The sequence below is a fragment of the Aulostomus chinensis genome, chromosome 11 (genome assembly GCF_037954235.1).
Source record: "Aulostomus chinensis isolate RoL2024-O1b breed Wild chromosome 11, RoL_Achi_v1.0, whole genome shotgun sequence".
NCBI lineage: Eukaryota > Metazoa > Chordata > Actinopteri > Syngnathiformes > Aulostomidae > Aulostomus > Aulostomus chinensis.
The window spans coordinates 15,402,893-15,423,111 of record NC_141330.1 but is presented as its reverse complement, the minus strand read 5'-3'; the positions used below and the strand labels follow the sequence as shown (position 1 = coordinate 15,423,111).

Genomic DNA, 20,219 nt, shown 5'->3' with positions numbered 1-20,219 from the left:
AACCCAGTAGCTCCTAAGTGAACATTTTTTTTGAGCACAGACGAGATGTATTGATGCTATTTGCTGAGTAGTTGTGATTAAAATAGTGCAGGATAGTTATTGCTAATGATGTATGAATAAAGTCATAGAGTCAGACAGTGCTGTTTAAACTTGTATGGACATAACCAAGAACAGAACTAGTTCAGCCCACTCAAGGCCATTTTTAAAAAAAAATAACAATAACAAAGCTCTTACAATTTTGAAATATTTAAACATTTATACAAAAGTCAAGGAGTGAGAGATGCCCAGAGGGTACACCTAGATGTCATCAGAAACTGGAATAAAACATATATACTAACAAAAGTGGAAAACATAGGTAAAGGAACAGGGCCAGCAGTTTTTCTGTGTGTAAATCTATATGGATATATTTATTTTGTTGTGCAGTTTTGCAGCTCAGACTGGGAGGAACTGGGAGCGGGCCATCAGAAAACGGACAGTGAGGAGGAAATTCTTTCTGAGTTGGAGTTATGTCTCGATTCTCTGAGTAATCAGGAGGAATCGGACCAAAAGGCTGATCAACCGGCACTGAAAGAGTGAGATGATAGTTTGTCGACTGTCAATAATCGTGCCTTTTCGGTTTAATATTGAATGTAATTGCCGGCTTTTCATTTGTGAGTTATTGATTTTGAAACAACAAAGCCGTATAGAAAATAAAAACAAAATTCTGAAATTTGTGATTGTACAGGAAAAGTTATGTAGTTAAAATACAAGTGCACCAGAAAACTGTCCCTGCCTTGTGCATGTGTTTTTATTGAACAGACTGTTGGAGGAGGCTGCCGAAGGCCTGCATGTGCTCTCAGACACGCTGCCACCTCCAGGTACAGCTGACCAAACCACAACTCTTTAGTACTTTGACTTGTGGTTGCGGTGCATATTTTTATTTTGTAGTTAACTGTGCCTTCAGTTAAATCCAGGTAAAATAAATGATTTTTAACTAACTGGAGAGCAACCAGCTTTGGTAACTTAAGTCCTCTGAACTCAGGTAAAGCACTGCTGGATGTGCTTCTGTTGGGCTCTGCTGCTGAGTCGCCTGTGTTGAAAGACCTGCTGCCATTGCTGGGAGCCCTGAAACACATGAGCTGCTGGCATGCTGCAAAGATCACTTTGGTCACCCACAACACTGTCGGGTGAGATGGGTGTTTATCCCAGTATGCCACTAGGGGGGGATGGAATAGTACATATTAGCAGGTGTTCACTTACTGTATATTTCAACCACACAGTCACTAGGTAATGGCTAAATAATTGCTAAATAATAAGCTGTTTTCTTTTGCTGTTCAAACAACTTCTCTCACTGGCAGACTGGAGGGATTGCTCAAACTGATCCTGATTTTTTTTTTGTTTTTTGTCACAGGTGGCAGAAAGCGGCGTCGTACCTGGGCGCTGGTCTGGTGGATCCAGCTGACCTGGGCAGCTGTATAGACCCCTGCGAGCTATGGAGGGGAGGGCTGCTTGTCAGAGAGAAGAAGGTAAGAGCCTCTGAGGATGGAGTTGTATGAGGTAGAGCCTGGGTTTCAAATAACATTCAGGCTCTAGATCTGTTTGCGTAATTTGTTTGACTTCTCTCTCCTTAAATCAGTGTAACAACTGGATAAGAAGGTGCGTGATTTCTCAAACATACAACAAACTAATAGAATTCATTTTGGCTCGAAAAAAAGTGAATTTTACAAACCATGTGAAGATCGTTGTGACAAAGGCTCTCAGGGGTAGAAAAGACTGACTGATTTGACAGAGGAAGTTGTTTGTCTGTGTGTGTGTGTGTGTGTGTGTGTGTGTGTGTGTGTGTGTGAGACTTATGTGCATATCTCAGCATTATGTTGAAGCCATTTACAAAAAAGGTTAAGGGTGGAGAAAATGTGTATGTTGGTGACAGCTGCTTCGAGGAGAAAGAAGTTGAGAAACAAAGAGAGAGTTGTACTTCTGAACTTCCCAGCCTGAACTCCCCAGCCTGTTCGCTCAAAGCATGTTCCTGTGGACACCAAAGGCTGGAGCTCAGAGAGGGACGGTAGGGAAAACAGTAGCCTTGTTCAGACCAGGAGCTGAAATTGGGGGTGCAGGTGTGTGTATGATGCATTGAGGCTTGATCCTTGGGACAACCTGGTGAGGGGGTCTCTGAAGAATCACACACTCTATGACCACATTGTGTTAGCTGGGTGAATTCAATTCCTTCCCCACACTGAAGGATGGAATGATGTTGATACTCGTTTGCAAGCTTTCATATAATTTTAATTATCATTATTATTGAATGATCGGTGACCTGTCCAGGGTGAACCCCGCCTCTTGCCCGAAAGCCACTGGGATAGACTCCAGCCCCCCTTTTGACTCTTAACAGGATAAGAGGTAGGAAATGGATGGATGGATTATTATTGAATGGTAAACTTTTCAAAAGCAGAGAATGTGAGATGCGTGTGGTGATGATGTCCACTCCCAACTATTGAACAGATCACCCAAGATTCATGGTCTGAACAGAAATCCTATGATATCAGTGCAAATCTTGATGCTTAAACCTGATCAATGCCTCGCTGTTTGTTTTTGGAACGAAAATACTCATGCAGTGGATGCAAGGCAAGAGGTTAAACGGTCACTAATTTCCTTTCAAACTGAGTAAATCATTATAATGTCTTTCCCTGCTGCTGAGTGAATCTAGAGGAATCACTGAAGGTCACTCGGGGGTCATGGGAATAGCGCTGCCTTGCTGGCATTGCCCCGACAGTGCCGACCTCGCCTGGCCTCGATCTTTCTCCACCTCCACTCCACGAGGAATCTGCTGCATGTGATTATCAGTCTGGACTCAGGCGAAAAACAAGCATTAAACTAAACCTCGGGGCAGTTTTTGTGTGTGCAGGACTGTGCTGGTGGAATTGGAATCTTTCTTTACTTTGTAAGGCACAAAGTTCATTTCGGTGTTGCTCTCAGTTTTGTAACTACCTAACATAGGCAGAAGGTGAAATATGCAGACACCTGGGTCCACATTTGTGGTCAGAGGCGGCCTCATGTAATACTTTGGACAATATTTTTCTTCAAACTTTTTGGAAATAGTTTTGGGAGGTGGTTATATACACCAGATTCCCAAACTTCTCCATGTTCTGGATCCCCTTGTTGGCTCTTTATTTAGGACAGCCCCCCATTTTAAGCGATTTTGCCCAGATTTTTCTTTAAAAAAATTTTTTTGTTAATTTATTGTCATTATTTCAATTAACAAAACAATTAAAAAGTGTTTGGTTCAAAAGCGTTTTTGATCATTTTTGTCTTTATATGGCAGTAAAAATACATAATATGTTGTCACTACATATATAGATGTTGGTTTTATTCCTATCTGTGGGAATTTTATTTTTTATGGTTTATTTGCTAATCACTTTTTTGCCCATCGAATTCATTTCTTTCCAAAGCGAGATCCGATCAGTGATGCTGTGTCAGACTTAATATATTTTTAAAAAAGTGAAATTAAATTACTCTTCATGTTTCTGGAATATGCTCTGAAAGACCCCAGGAGATCCCAAGGCCCCAATTTGGGAACCCTTGATAAGAGCCGGGCCTTTTTACTTTTGTGAAGTGGAGAGTTTTTACTTCACTAACGTTCTTGTGGCTGCTTGGAAGCAAATCCCTGCTGTCAGCCTCCATTTGACTTTTATCGATGTCAGAGTTTATTTCATGTTTTCCTGCTTCATACATCAGCATTGCACATAAGTGTTTTAATAAAACAGATTGTGAAGTGGTGTAACAAACAAACACACCGTTTTGTTAATGTGGTCATTGCCACCCGACATGATTGTGCTCCTTGTTTTTTTGGGAGAAATTATTGCGGGTACAGAGAAGTTTCAGTCTGTACAGATTTAGCCAATTTTGTGTGTGTGTGTGTGTGTGTGTGTGTGTGTGTGTGTGTGTGTGTGTTTTTCCTACATTTTTAAAAGGAGCTTTAGCAGTTTGTGTCACTATAGAGTCTTCCACTCTTTGTAGAAAATGTCAAATAAAAAAAAACAAAAAAATCAAAGAACCAAAACTCAGACACTTGTCACACACTAACAGGTTGTGAAGTGTTGGTGGTGTGTATTGAATATCACCTTTGCATAACTACACAGCTTTGCTTTTTGAACGATGGCAGCACAGTTTTCAGCCTGAGAGGTTGGAGGTGATAAACCTATGAAGTTGTCATCTTGCAGCATTGATACTGACATGTTTCCCTTTAAATGAATCAGTCTGAAAGGTCATGGCTTTGATGCATTGAGGTGGATGAGCTGAGCCGCACCATTTTCTCTGGTCATCATCTCAGATGTCAGTATTGGCATAAGATGGCTGATGGGTGCAGGTATAGAAACATCTGGATTTGATAGGTATTGTTATCATTTCTGTGGGTATTTACTGGCTAAAAAGTTTTTTTGTGTATACAATTCTTAGCGTTAGGCTAATGACTGAAATATGCTCTTTATGTTCCTGGCCGCTTAACATGAAATACCTCTGTCTTATCAATGCCACGCAGTTCTGTGTGGGATGGGCCACTTTTTAGCGGACTCTCAATATGATATCAAGTTTTTCCAGTGATCAGTACTGTGCTGTGAAGCAGCATGCAGCTTCTCTTGTCCTTTTGTTAGTTGTTGTTTTCACACTGGAAAATCTTCCTGGGGGGGGGGGGGGGGGCAATGATGGAACACAGGACAACCATCACTCCTCTACTATATCTGTGTCATTTATAGCCTAACAAATTATACGTTTGTTTGGATGTGTACTTAACAGCTGTGTGCTAGACCAAATTATTTTTTTGAAACAAGTATTTCTGACCCGGAGAGATTATTCTTGAAGATCAGTTGCAGCTACGGTACCTGACCTTGCCTTTCTCTCTTTGTGTGCTGCAGTATGCGTCAGAACTACGTTTCGATGGTTTCTCTCTGGGCTCTCCAGTGCAGCAGATACCACGACCCAATCCCTTGCAAAAACCCGTCTCCACGACAGACCACAAACTGCACTCTGAGGTGAGTTCGGACATTTAAACTTGAGAGTTCCAGAAGCACCCGGCATTTTGGGAATGGATCTTTCAGAAATTCTAATGTGTTCATCCTCTCATGATTAAGTGTTGATGGTTGCCAGTGAATGTCAGGAGGGGCATATTTTGGCCAAAGATGAACGTAAAATAAGACCGTCCCTCGTGGGTGCTGGATTCCGAAAATGATCAGTGAAGAGAAATTCCAGACTTTTTCCTGGTGTATATCTTCCATTCTGACCTTGGGACTTCAGCCCACACTCAGGAACTCAGATGTTCCTTTACACGATGCCCGCCACTTTGTTGTGGTGCTCCCTGTTCATTTTTCCTGCCTGCATCTTGCAACCTGCTACAATGTGCTGAACTGCCTCAAGGGCATATTATCTGTCAGTGGCACATGCCATGTTGGGGCTTGTTCCTCCATGATGGTTCATTCTCATCCTCCTCTGCATTGTTGGGTTTCTGCTGCCTGAAATATTCACTTAGCAGTTCATTTTTGGGGGCCGTCTTGATGTAGTCTTGGATCTTGGTTGTTTAAACCTCCTGTACCTCCTTTAGATGGGGCTCTTTGAGGTCAAAGTCAATGTTGGGGGGGGGTGGTTGATTTCTGGTTCTATGAGAGCCTTCTGGGGCCAAGCAGCTGTGGGTCACTCAGGCTGTTCTTGTGGAACTGGTCTACCATCATCTACTTATCTCCTAGTAGCTTTTTCTCAAAGCCAAAGCTGTTGGTTTCCTGGCTCTCTCCTTTCTTCTTCTCCTGTGCCCCTCTGTTCTACGTAGAGCCACAAGCTTCTTCCGGAAGATGTTTCTTAGTTTGGCTAGAGGTTCTTTCTCATCCTCCCTTTTACTCGTGTGTTGGCGTTTTAGTGCTCGCAGCTGGTGTATCTGGGCAGCTCTATGGTTCTTAACCTCAATGCTTGAGGTTTCCCTTTCTCCACAAAGCCAAACCGCTCAACCGCATAGCTGGTGATGATTGATGCCATGCTGTTGTAGCTGGCCATCTACTTCGCCCTTGGATGTTGTCTCCAAATCTTGCAGACATCCTCGTTAAACTGTTGCGACTCGACAGGCTTGCTTGCTGGAGGCCATTTACTCATCCGTTTCTGTGATGTTGCGCAGACATTGTGGCCACTCGGCTTCCCTCTTCAGCCAGAGCCACCAAGAGGCTCCCTCTGTCAATTTGATGTCCCTTACCACAGGCAGGCCGTGATTCCAAGCTTGGTGAGGAGTCTGCATTTTGACCGACCTGCAAAGCCTCGAGATCCTACCTTGATAGGCTCACAGTGGGTTGTCCATCCGTTGCGGCGGTGATGGTTGGTGATTACGGTTGGGGCTACCGTCTCTGCTTGGGCTTTGAGCACTTTATCATACTGGCAGTGATAGCGGCCATCAGCAAGTGCTTTCGGGCAACCGCTGAGGATGTGTATGAGGGATCCTCAAGCTCTGGCTCTGACCTTCACATTAAGCTGACTTCTCAGGACCTGCCTTGCTTTCTGGATGTATTTGATGGTGACTGACTTCTTTGCAGCCTCCTCATAGTTTCCATTTGTCTGTGGGATCCCAAGGTACTTGTAGTTGTCCTGAATATCTTCAGTGCTGGGCAGCACGGTGGTGCAGTAGTTAGCAGTGTCATCTCACAGCAAGAAAGTTCCGGGTTTGAGTCCTGGCTCCAGCACGGGATCTTTCTATGTGAGTCTCCATGTTCTCTCTGTTCCTGTGTGGGTTCTCTCTGGTACTCCAGCTTCCTCCCACAGTCCAAAGACATCAAGAGGGGACGAGGCTGATTGATACTCTAAATTGACCGTAGGTGTGACTGTGAGTATGAATGGTTGTCTGTCTATATGTGTTAGCCCTGCACCCCCCACCCCCGGGCGATCATGCTGCCTTCTGGTGGTTCGGCCTCATCTGTTCTGATCATCTTTCCTCTCTTCGTTACAATCCGACCACCCCTGTCTAGTCCAAATGACATTCCGATGCCATTGCTGTAGATCCTGGTGATGTGGACGTGTGTGACATGAATGACATTAAATGTTGTCATATTGTGGTTCTATTTCAGGACCTCATTTAGAGGTTGATGGGCCTCAGCTGGGTTTTTTGAATCACACGTATATCTACGTACTTTTAAAGTTGGCAACTCACCAACCATTTTTTGCGAGTATGAGGAAGAGCATCTCTGTTCCCTAATGTCACTGCATAATAAAAACCTTCGATGGGAGCTCCCTGATGTGCAGTTCCTTATTTCTCTTCACTGCATATTTTGCTCAAACCATATGGTAGTAACTTTCCCTCCTTACTCCATTATTTTTCATTAACAAGAAAAATGTCATTTTTCATTAACAAGAAAAATGTTGTTGCTGTCAAGTTCACTTTTTACAAAACAATACAGATAGAAATATTCAGATTGAAGAGTTGTCTTAAATAGAATCGTGTAACTGCACCAGTCTGCCTGCGTAGCTTAGCTAAACTGACAGCATCAGAGCTGATTGAATCACAGAAGAAATGGGAGTACTGGGCAGTGATTCAACTGAGTCATCTCATGTAACTCTTCCAAACTCCACTAAATGAAGGTATTTCGTTGCTACGGAGTTGCATTGTGCTTTTAAAAATTCCAAAATTCACCTCATTATTTGCTCTTCTCTCTCTGATGATACTTTGTTCTCCAGCAACTGGCTCACAGTAGCAAACCAAGTCCTCTGCCAAAAATGCTGCTGGTCCTGCACTTTACATTTTAATGAGGAAATCTTGTTTAGTGAGTTGTAAAGCTTCTAATTTCTGATGCATATTTGGTGATATTATGTCTGCATGAAGAGCATTTGACTGACAGTAAGTTTAGAAGATAATGATTGAATTTTAAAACTGACTTCTTCTCAGCTTCAGAGTTAAATGAGCTGCACACTCTTCTTCTGGTGCTGGTCTGTGGTGGCTAGAAGGAGAGTTGATTGATCATTTCTATTTTCACGTTGTCCAAACGAGGTTGCTCATGCTTGCAGATACCCGATCTGATTGCCAGGGGATGTCAAGAACAGGTGGATGAAGTAACATAACAATGTGCACATTGATATTGTGAGAGTTTGCTCGAAGAGATCTGTGCTCCCCTGAGAGGAATACAAAGAGGTGGACCTGAAAGCAGAAGGATTTATCAACTACTCTGGTCAGGTTCTGTCCATTGAATTCACTGTGATGCTTCAGTCTGTCTGCTTTTCAGATACCTGACACTGATGGTCATTCTAAATAACAGTTATAAATGTGATTAGTCAAATGAACTCTTACATTCAAAACCTCCGTTATTGTGATTTATGGTGTGTGTGTGTGTGTGTGTGTGTGTGTGTGTGTGTGTGTGTGTGTGTGGACTTAGATGCGAATAAATTCTCCTCGCTTCATTAAAATGGTCTGAATCTGAAATGCAACCTTTGCAAAGTTAGAAGGTCGTGTGTGTGGAGTTTCCATGTCCTCCCTGAGTCTGGGGTTTTTCCTCTGGCCTCTGCCTGTCCCCCACCATTAAGAACATGTATATTACTTTAATAATCCACAATAAGGAGGAATAAGGCACTAAAAGAAATTGAGTTGGTCCCCGTACGCTGTGCGTGGTTGCCCACTGATCCCTAGTTTTCGCCTAGCAACCATTATAAGGTCAGAATGTTAAGTATTACATACACATTCCCATCAGTCATTGCCAATTAGCTTTCGATGAAGAAGTAATCTGGGTGAGAGATTTTGGCATGCTAACATTCTTAACTCAGATATTTGATAATTGTTGTATAACTGTTTTCACATTTCCCTGACAGTAATATCGGTGCATCTCTAGTGTAACCTGTGGCTGCTAACAACCCAGAGTTGTTTATTTTTATCAGCACAATGTAATTACTATGGGGATTCACTAATAATTCCTGTTGTAAATAGAAATAATGTTAGAAATAAGGTGTTTGGCAGTTTTGAAGAAAGTGCAGTGCGATACATTTGTAGTTCCCTTCTTTGATTGATGATTGTAAGTCTTACAACTTTTTGTCTCAGCAATTCTGGCGACCTCCATTTTTGAGATGAATGACATCACTGCCACCATCTAGAAGTAATAAAACCAACAACTTGCTGCTGTAGCGTGTAATTTCTATACAGCAATGTGGATGAGAGAAGATGAACTGTGTTTGATTATCAGTGGTCCATGTGTACTTGTGTGGAGGCCAGGTCTTTTATAATGGTTGCTATAGCGTAGTTCTGTAATGAGTTTTATGATGTAGATTGATAATCATAACAATAAAGCCACGCAGGAGTTGTGCACTAGACATCATGAACGGTATGGGGTCCATAATAAACGCACGCACACACACACACACACACACACACGTACGCACGCACACACCAATAAACAGTTAAGGGTTTATAAGTGTTTAATGTCATCGTTGTTGAGGGTAGCTGGATGAAGGGATGTTTTGCAGAGGGAGAAAAGAGACAAAAATGATCTCTTCAAATAACAGAGGCTGTTGAACATGTTTTACTGTAAGTGTGTGTGTGTGTGTGTGTGTGTGTGTGTGTGTGTGTGTGTGTGTGTTCTATTTATCACTGTGCTATCAATATCCGCTTTGTGGGTTTGTGTCTGGTTACAGATAATATGGGTCTGTGTTCCCTATGTGTGTGCTCATTATTCAGTTCACACAGCAGACTTCTGTAGTTAAAGTATAAGTGTGTGTGTGTGTGTGTGTGAGACACATACGCAGTGTGAGACTGTGTGATCTCATTAGATCCTTGTACGGAAGCAGATGGTGGTGATTGTTTTGGCACTCAATAAGAAAAACTGGTGGAACAGCAAAACTCCACACTGTTGGGGTACTGACTATATGTTGACTTATATACCCTACACACAAAAACTGCAGATCTCCTCACTGTTAGGAGAATCTGACGTGACAGTTAACACACATGCGTTCAGTAGGTGGCGAGGCCATGCTGTGCAAGAACCAAAACAAAGTTTCTGTTCATTGGAACATTTATCAGTTTTTTTTTTCTTTTTTAATTTTACCTGTTGTTGCTTTGGATGAAGCATCTATTAGTCATGGGCTTTTCTAATTTTATGAAAATAAAAACAAATTTTACTATATCAGGTTGATTTTATGTGTGTTTTTTCATACGAAAATAATATCTTATAAAGATTTTATTCTTATAATATTTGCATCAGCCAAATCAGTCATAAAATACTGGCGTATTGGACATTGGCCAAAATCCAATATTGTGCGTCTCTACCATTCAAAACGTTACACATGAATCAGAGAAGATGCCATGGTAAAAATGTTAAGGCATTCAGAGCTGTTTTAAATAAAAGTATATGTTTAAATCATTTTCCAGGTGATGTAATAATGCAGAAATCATTTCTCTGTTATTACATGTAGGATCCACTTGTACTCGTAAAAACGAGCAGACAGAATGTGTTTTTGCAGGAGAATGGCTGGAATCTCCCTAAAATTGAAATTTTGCCCTGCGTTTACTCGTGGGAGTTTATTCACACGAAAGGAAAGGAGCTAGTTCATGTGGTTCGGGCATGTCATAAGGATACTGAGTTGAAGATGGATGGATGGATGGATGGATGGACATTCAGAGTCATAGTGACATATTATTTCTTAAAACTACTACAAATAATGATTCCTGGTGGTAGGTAATGAGGTCACAGTTATCCCAAGTTGTGGTAAGTGGAAGGAAACTGTTTGATGTAATATTTATAGATAGAGGAGAGGGGCTCTCTTAGTTCCACAGCTGGATGTCTTCGGGAAAATGTCAAGGTGGTCAAGATTCATCTTTCTAGGAAAAGTGTGAACGACGGCTACTGCCCACGGTCGAAAAAACAGGGAGGTCATAACGATCTGCTTGGCTGATCTTTTCAGGTCGCTGGTTTACTCCGTCTCCTCAGTTGATTGGATGAAGGAATTCTTAAAGTTTTTCAACTTACTAGCTGCAAATTTGACCCAGGATCATTAAAGTCTTCCTCTCTTAATCTCCAGCAGCCTCTCTGGAATAGGAAGGAACTTCACCCCCCCCCATCAATAAATTATGAGACCAAGTTCTCAGGCTTTCCCTGGTTTTCTGGGAGTTTTGTATATACCCAAATAACCGGTGTTTCTGTGTGACAGATTATTCATAGATACTTAACATGAACTCATTAGATAAGTAGGACGGCTGGAGACTGTCGAAATATACTTTTTAAAAATGAGCATGTGTTAGGTACAACCTCCTCCTGAAAGAACCCAGAAAATGTTACATATTGGAGCAATTATTTTCATTATTCTTTTTCTTTATCTCATCAAATAGATTGTTGCCCTGACATCAGGCTAAACCAAAGATTTTAAATTTTCAGACCTAATACAGAAGCAGTAAAGTCTCAGTCTTGTGAAACAAAAGAAACCCAATGTTTGGCTTTGTTTGTATGAGAATGACAAATGTATTTCCTGTTGTTGTAATCAATCAACCATTTGTTTCATCATTAATGTTCTGTATGAACCTCCATTATTCTATAACACCATTGTGGTGATACAGTCATGGATAGAAATCCCCCATGTCGGGATGCACTAAAATGTTGCTGACATTGCTGTTAGAGGGTCAGAACCAGATCTGGAACCAGAGATCAGATCAGATTACAGATCGAGTTACACAAAAAACACTTGAACTTGATGGCTTGTAAATTCCTGATGTTTGTTGCCTCACCAGCAAATGTGTTTTATGTGGCAAGCTGGATATATGCACTAATTAACTGCTATTATACATCCACACACACACCCTCTCTCTGCTCTGTCTTTGCAGGTCTTCCACTACTACGCACCAGTTTTAGATTTGCTTCAGTTGGTCTCTCTGTCAGACCTGCCCAGCTTCCTGATGTCCAACACCCAGTTTGAACTGTATCCTAATCCCTGAAGTTTCTGCATGGGCATGTTTGTGTATTCCTGTCTGCTCAAAAATAAATTTTGCTTATTTCAGTAGGATGTTTGAGCTCGCATGAGCAGAATTTGACACAAGACCAAGTTACTGAAGGTAGAACGTGTCTCTGTACCCAGGTTGTATCTGGGTTTTAGATGAGCAATGTACAGTTGTGTGCTGTAGGACAAAGTTTGGCCACGCCTTGGTGATTTTCTTTTGTAACTGTAAAGATGTAAACACACTCTCTTCAATATTTTTGGCTTTAATGCCTACTTTTTAAGAACATTTATTTCACAAACATTTTAATAACCATAATGGTACATTTAAAGCTTGGGCAGTGAAAGACTTTGGAAGTGCTCTGACATTAATTAGCGTGTTAGGATGGAGTCAGGTCAGCAGTTTCCATTAGGAAATGTCAGCGTGTGATTCTCAAAGCAAGCGTAGTACATATTTGGCCTCCTCAAACCTTGTGCTGGACCTCGGCAACTGCGGGCTGCCAAGCAGCTGTGTAAGACTGTAAATGAATGGTGTTGATACCCACAATGCATAGCACAGCATAGTGTTGTAGCCAGTGGCTTGGGGAAAATTGCACAGGTGAAGAGAACAATGAATTCCCCTCAATATCCGCTACTTCCAGAAGCAAATAAAAGAAAAATACTGAAGACTAATGTTTTTTCAGCTGGAAAATAATTCAAAACAGGCATCCAAATCAATCATGGACAACATGGAAAGGGTTTTAGAGTGGTCTTCTGTCCGTCCCCTCTTTTCATGAAATGAGGGGACGGACAGAAATGATGCCAAGCTGTGATATCTGCCAAAGATAAAAAGAAAAACTGTGTATGACGTCCAAACATTTGCACATGCATAAATGATGATTTCAGTTTTCAGATATTTTGTTAAATGCACAAAATTAAGAGTTAGCCCGCAGCAGCAATATTGTGTTTTCTATTACACAGCCACAGTGGCTATGTTTACTTCTTTTCAATAAGAAGAAAAATCACCAAGATGTCATAGATCAAGGAACACTCACATGTGTGTACGTAGCTGTCATCTCAGGAAACTTTGTGACATTTCAACTTGTTTTGAAACCACTTTTCAGCACAAAAACATTGAGATTGCATTCAGAAAAAAAGCACATCTTGTGTCTGTTAGTTCCCCGTCTATAATGAGACATCTTTTACATTCATAGCATCTATTTTTTTATGTTTGTGTGTGCAAATTGAAATTTTTTTTTTTTTGGGGGGGGGGGGGGGTGTTGATGGATTCTTATACTGTATGTGCGTACAGATTTTAATGAATTTAACTCCATCGGGTCTCAAAAGACAATCTGTGACATATTTGATTGTTCCTTCACCGAGACCAACCAGAAGCCTCTCTGGGAAGTCTATGAAAGCTCAGCTTCTCTTGGACCAGTTAAGGTCACTACGTGGAAAGGTATCAGTGACGTTTGCGGTCATGCTACTTATATAAATACCATTGTTAGTTTACACTACACTGTAATACTCAGACAAACGTGTGTGTGTGTGTATATATGTGTATGTGTTTATATATATATTTATGTATTTATATATATATATTTATGTATTTATATATATATTTATGTATTTATATATATATTTATGTATTTATATATATATTTATGTATTTATATATATATATTTATGTATTTATATATATATATATTTATGTATTTATATATATGTATTTATATATATGTATTTATATATATATGTATTTATATATATGTATATATATATATGTATTTATATATATTTATGTATTTATTTATATATATTTATGTATTTATATATATATATTTATGTATTTATATATATATATTTATGTATTTATATATATGTATATATTTATGTATTTATATATGTATATATTTATGTATTTATATATGTATATATTTATGTATTTATATATATGTATATATTTATGTATTTATATATATGTATATATTTATGTATTTATATATATGTATATATTTATGTATTTATATATATGTATATATTTATGTATTTATATATATGTATATATTTATGTATTTATATATATGTATATATTTATGTATTTATATATGTATATATTTATGTATATGAATGTATGTATATATGTATGTATATGAATGTATGTATGTATGTATATATGTATGTATATATGTATGTATATGTACATATATATGTATATATGTGTATAAATATGTGTGTATATGTGTGTATATGTATATATGTGTGTATATATATGTATATATATGTGTGTATATATGTATATATATGTGTGTATATATATGTATATATATGTGTGTGTATATGTATATATGTGTGTGTATATATATATGTGTGTGTATATATATATGTATGTGTATATATATATGTATGTGTATATATATATACTGTGTATATATATATACTGTGTGTGTATATACATACTGTGTGTGTATATACATACTGTGTATATATATACATACTGTGTATATATATATACTGTGTATATATATACTGTGTATATATATACATACTGTGTGTATATATACATACTGTGTATATATATATATACTGTGTATATATATATATATACTGTGTATATATATACATACTGTGTGTATATATACATACTGTGTATATATATACATACTGTGTGTATATATACATACTGTGTATATATATACATACTGTGTATATATATATACTGTGTATATATATATATACTGTGTATATATATATATATACTGTGTATATATATATACTGTGTATATATATATATATATACTGTGTGTATATATACATACTGTGTGTATATATACATACTGTGTATATATATACATACTGTGTATATATATACATACTGTGTATATATATATATACATACTGTGTATATATATATATACATACTGTGTATATATATATATACATACTGTGTATATATATATACATACTGTGTATATATATACATACTGTGTATATATATATACATACTGTGTATATATATACATACTGTGTATATATATACATACTGTGTATATATACATACTGTGTATATATATACATACTGTGTATATATATACATACTGTGTATATATATATATACATACTGTGTATATATATATATATATATACATACTGTGTATATATATATATATACATACTGTGTGTATATATATATACATACTGTGTATATATATACATACTGTGTATATATATACATACTGTGTATATATATATACATACTGTGTATATATATATACATACTGTGTATATATATATACATACTGTGTATATATATATATACATACTGTGTGTATATATATATATATATACATACTGTGTATATATATATATATATACATACTGTGTATATATATACATACTGTGTATATATATACATACTGTGTATATATATATACATACTGTGTATATATATATATACATACTGTGTATATATATATACATACTGTGTATATATATATACATACTGTGTATATATATACATACTGTGTATATATATATACATACTGTGTATATACATACTGTGTATATACATACTGTGTATATATATACTGTGTATATATATACTGTGTGTATATATATACTGTGTGTATATATATACTGTGTGTATATATATACTGTGTATATATATACTGTGTGTATATGTACTGTGTGTATATATGTACTGTGTGTATATATGTATGTACTGTGTGTATATATGTGTGTATGTGTGTATATATGTATGTATGTGTGTATATATGTATGTATGTATGTATATATATATGTATATATATGTATATATAAAAACCAGCATTGTTTTGTGATTATGGAATTCATTTAAAGGAAAGGGAGATCCTCTGCTTGAGGGAATGTGCCCATAATTTCCTTATTTCGTTGTGTTGGTGTGTTTATTTTCAGGTGGGAGCGTTGTTCAGCCTGTCCTGTATAATCACCTCCATCGCCCAGCCCTCAGCCAGCCAACTCAGCTCCCAGCGCTGGAGAGAGTCTCTAGCCAGGAGGCTAAAGTCCTTACCCGGCAAGTCCTTTCATTACCTCGTTAAATGGATGACCGTTTGGCAACTACAGCGATGACTCACATCATCTTCCGGGGGGAAATAAATTGTTAACTAGAGCTACATTGATATAGATAATGAGGCCGTCTGTGGGGCGGAAGCAGACTCCGAAGAAGGAGTCCATTTTGAATTCACTGCTGGAAGAATAAACAGAAGAGAAACAAATCATGAAAGAAGATATAACTGATATAAGTACACCCCTGTGGAAAATGGACTTTTTTGTTGCAGTAAAAATGAAAAAAAATGGAATTGGACAGCAGCAGGGAATGTTTTTGATAAACGTGCATTTTCTGATGGTACATGCCGATTGCTCCTTGCAGTTGACACTCAGAAGGTCAAAACTTTTGGCGATAAGTGTTGAACAACTGTGTTACATGACGGACACGTTTGGATTTGTGTTCTTCATCACTCCCAAATAATAAAGTTGCGCTAAGCTACAAGGGTTAGTGTAGTTTTGACTAAACCTTACAGAAGGTTTCACATAGATTGATGTTCCTTCTTTCATGGCACTCCCAGAGAAAAGGCATGATCAGAGTCTATATTTTTTACTCTCCACGTAAATTACTTTTACATCTGTATTATTACACCAAACTCAATGTGACTCTGATTTCATCACGAGTTCCAGTTTCAAGAGGACCCACTTAACCACATAACCACACACACACACACACACACACACACACACACACACACACACACAACTCAACAGCTTGGGCGTGAGTGCTTCCAGTGAAACAAAAACCATAGCTCTGTCAAACACGATAGGTGTTATCAGTATACTGTGTTTGCTTTTAACAGTGTTACTTTCAAGATAGTTCCCTACGTCATCCTGTCAACATCTACTCAAATTAACCTATCAATATAAATCTTGTCCTGTTTCTCCACAGAACTTTAGACAATGATAGAAAAACATCGGGACCAAAAAAAAGCAGCCAGTGAAGTTTGTTTCTGTCATGAATGAGGTGGATTTAATCTGTCTTCTTTAATTCATCCTGCAGTGCCTGATGTAGAGGTCAAAGGAGAGAGTGCTCACTACTTCCTGTTGGTCCAGGGCTCAGATGACTGTGTGTATGGAGCCTGCAGGGTCAGGATGTTGCACTCAGACAGTCAAATAAATGGAGCAGCTGCCATGGCAACAGTCTCCGGGCTGCTGAGAGAGAAGTCACTTTCATCATCAGGTATATTATGATGTTAGGTGTGTTTGTATTTCCGTGTATCACTGTGAATATTTGTGTCATTTTGATTCATTAAATGCTTCCATATTTGGGGACATCCTCGCCTGTCAGATCATGTTGGAAAGTTTGAGGAGGATATACAAACAAACAAAAATAATGAATCTAACTCTCTTTTATCGAGTGTAAAGTTGGCTCATGTTTTATTAACATTAGAAGGCATATGAACCTTCTCTCATAGTTCTGTTGTGACTGCTCCCTTCTGGTATGTCAGTGCGTTTCCATAAGTATTTCCTCATTAGTCTTTGAAGTACTCTTAAGAACACTTGAAGGACTGACAGAGATGGAAGGAGAAAGGATGGATGAATAGAGTGAATGTTTTGATGGATGTGCAGTGGACTGGCTGGAACAAAAACCTCGGCGCTGTTGTGGACATGGGGATGTTGCATTGTTGTTTGTTTTGTGATGTGAATTAAAAGCTCCTTTGTCAATGGGTGTCCTTGTCTGCTCTTGGGCTGTATATGATATTCAGGAGACCTACTGCGGCGTTTCCTCCCGAGAGTTCCCGCTGTTGTTAACAATTTATGCAACCTTCAGAAGTGATCTTGAAAATACTTTTACATGCAGAGCAAGACTATAAAAGCTGCCCTAACTGCTGCAATGACACAGCAAAGTTTTCACCAAAAGGAAAGTCTTAAAATGCACGCCTGACGGTCATGGCACCTGCGTGACATACTCAGCACAAGGTGTTCGCAAATCACCTCGTCTGTCTTTTTTACCCTCCCTTTCACTACTCTCTCCAACCAGGAGGAGCTGGAGGCACTGTCCTGCGCTCGCTGCCCTGTCTCCAAGGAGGTGGACTGCTGAAGAGAGAAAGGAATGTGACCCGGGTCCAGACATTGGTGCTGCAAGAATATCTCAGTAAGTATGAGATTTGAAGGGTTCATTGGATGATCTCAGGCTATGTGCAGCTCCAGAGAGGGGGAGAATCAACAAAAATGCTGCAGGTGTACACATTCAGCTCTACAGTAGACAGAAACTGATGTATGTGACTAAAAAAATGTAGCGGTCCAACTTACCTCATCACCAGTTTTATCCTTGTACTTTTACTGATGCGTGTCCTTCTGTACGATGACAACAGCAGTAAAAAGCCCTCAACACATGACCTTGCGCCCCGAGGACAAAGTGGAAGTGATCACATATGGAAGTGAATCATAGAATAGCAGAAGAATAAATGGAGAAGGAACTTTGAAAGCAACTTTTTGGTCGTTATTTTGTCCCTGTCTGTCAAATCCCTCCGATGTGCTTTATCTTAAGGAACTTTGTTTGACTTGCATTTCCCAAAAGCAAATTCTTTACCAAAGGTGTACTTACTGCCCGAGGTGCTGCAGTCATTTGTGCATGAGGTTATTTTAGAGGAATGTGTTGACCTCATGTTCAGTAGCTAACCCTCCTCTGACCCTCTATGTGATCACTCTGTCCTCACCTCATCGCTCTCATGTTATTTAGACTGATAACAAAACCATGGCCTCGTATTAAATCTTTGCCTTCATGGTTGGAAGATCAAATACACTAAATAATGTCCGCTTTTATAAATGGTGTGAAAACGCCTGATTGTTTCATTTGTTTTAAGGGCACCTTCGTCAAGGACAAATATAGTAATATGTTATACACATTTAATGTAAGCAAATAGATTTGTGTATCTGCCCTGGGATTCAGATCTGCTCCATAATTTAGTGTCCAAGGCCCTGTTCAGACCCTTAAAAGTTTTATGAAAAGTAGTTTGGTACTTTAAATGTTATCCCACTGAAAGAACCTAGCAAGCAGTCAGTGGTGCTGTTTTGGGGGCGGAGCAATGAGCCATGCGATATTACAAAACAACCAACCATCATGTGTTGTCATTACTACAACTCTGTCCTTCATCCAATCATCTCTGATCTCTAACTGCTTTGATCACTGTAGACAGCATCAAAGCTAACTGAATCCTTTCTGTCATCTCTGTCTGTCGTTCTGTCATCTCAAACCCCTGTAGACACCAGACTTCTAACTCGCTACTCCACTCACCGAGTTGATTCAGATGAAAGTTTATCGAGAAAATGAAGTCACAGGCGGGAGTTTTTGTTTACTTTTACAGTTCTAAATATTTAGTCAGCGTTATATGTTGTTATTGCTTGTTACGGTGCAAAGATGTCTTACACTGGTGAGGCCAAATCAAAAGCATGACACTTTCCTGCACTCATTCGCTCTACATGTCTGTGTTATTCAGTTACCCTCAGGGAGAAAGAAATCACAGAGGAATAAAGGCCTTGTGTTGTCTGTTAATGAGAATTAAATTGATAAAGTGTTAGTGAACAGTTGTCAGTTTAAACTGTCAGCACTCTTGTGCTTGAAGCACTGTGTGGAGCATGGAGGAAGTCTTGTAATACAGTTACTCAGAATGTTCCCCAGACAGGGAGAGATAGTGAAACACCAGACGAGCTGAGCCAGATTAGAGACAACAGAGTGAAGTTATTCAAACTTGAAGAAAAGCACTGAGGAGATTCCCGACTGAACCATTGCAGTATACTCTGACTCTTGCAAAAAATGGAAATTTTGTTAAGGTTTTTTCCTGTTTTGTTTTTTCCCTTTGGGTGTTTCACTAGATGCTTAACTCATTTCAATGTTTTTAACATCACCCCCCCCCCCCCCACCCCCACAGCCATGTCGTTCAGCAGATTTCATATTAAAAAAAATGTAAATATTCATCTTTTTAAGAAAGACAAAAAAGAATATTGTAGAGGAGAGTCAACCCTCAGCCCTCTCTCTATGTCACTACACCAGTTGTGAGTTTACCAATGAACTCCAAGATGACCACCAATCTGTGTGTGTGTGTGTGTGTGCAGGACAGAAAAAGGAATCATCAGCCTCAACCTCAGTACCTGTCAATGACTTGAGGGCCGTTCTGAGTCTCGCCAGGGTGCAGTATCTGAGGATGATTGACTCCAGTCTGCCCTCGGCTACCTGCCTCATAGACACCCAGGAGAGCAAGACAACCTTGAACTCAGGTACAGTTCCATCTGTGAAACTGTCCGCTGTGCCA

The 20,219-nt window shown here is 38.8% G+C and overlaps 1 protein-coding gene across 1 annotated transcript in view; it reads left to right on the top strand.

Annotated features, from left to right (window-relative positions):
• The window catches only part of mtbp (MDM2 binding protein), a 29,000-nt gene that overhangs the window by 938 nt on the left and 7,843 nt on the right, over nt 1-20,219 (top strand). The window contains exons 4-14 of the mRNA XM_086217301.1: nt 424-572; nt 799-857; nt 1,022-1,166; nt 1,391-1,505; nt 4,887-5,003; nt 11,792-11,886; nt 13,273-13,339; nt 15,814-15,931; nt 16,967-17,146; nt 17,948-18,061; nt 20,023-20,184. Coding sequence (XP_086073427.1) covers nt 424-572; nt 799-857; nt 1,022-1,166; nt 1,391-1,505; nt 4,887-5,003; nt 11,792-11,886; nt 13,273-13,339; nt 15,814-15,931; nt 16,967-17,146; nt 17,948-18,061; nt 20,023-20,184 — 1,321 coding nt within the window. The remainder of the gene's footprint in view (nt 1-423; nt 573-798; nt 858-1,021; nt 1,167-1,390; nt 1,506-4,886; nt 5,004-11,791; nt 11,887-13,272; nt 13,340-15,813; nt 15,932-16,966; nt 17,147-17,947; nt 18,062-20,022; nt 20,185-20,219) is intronic.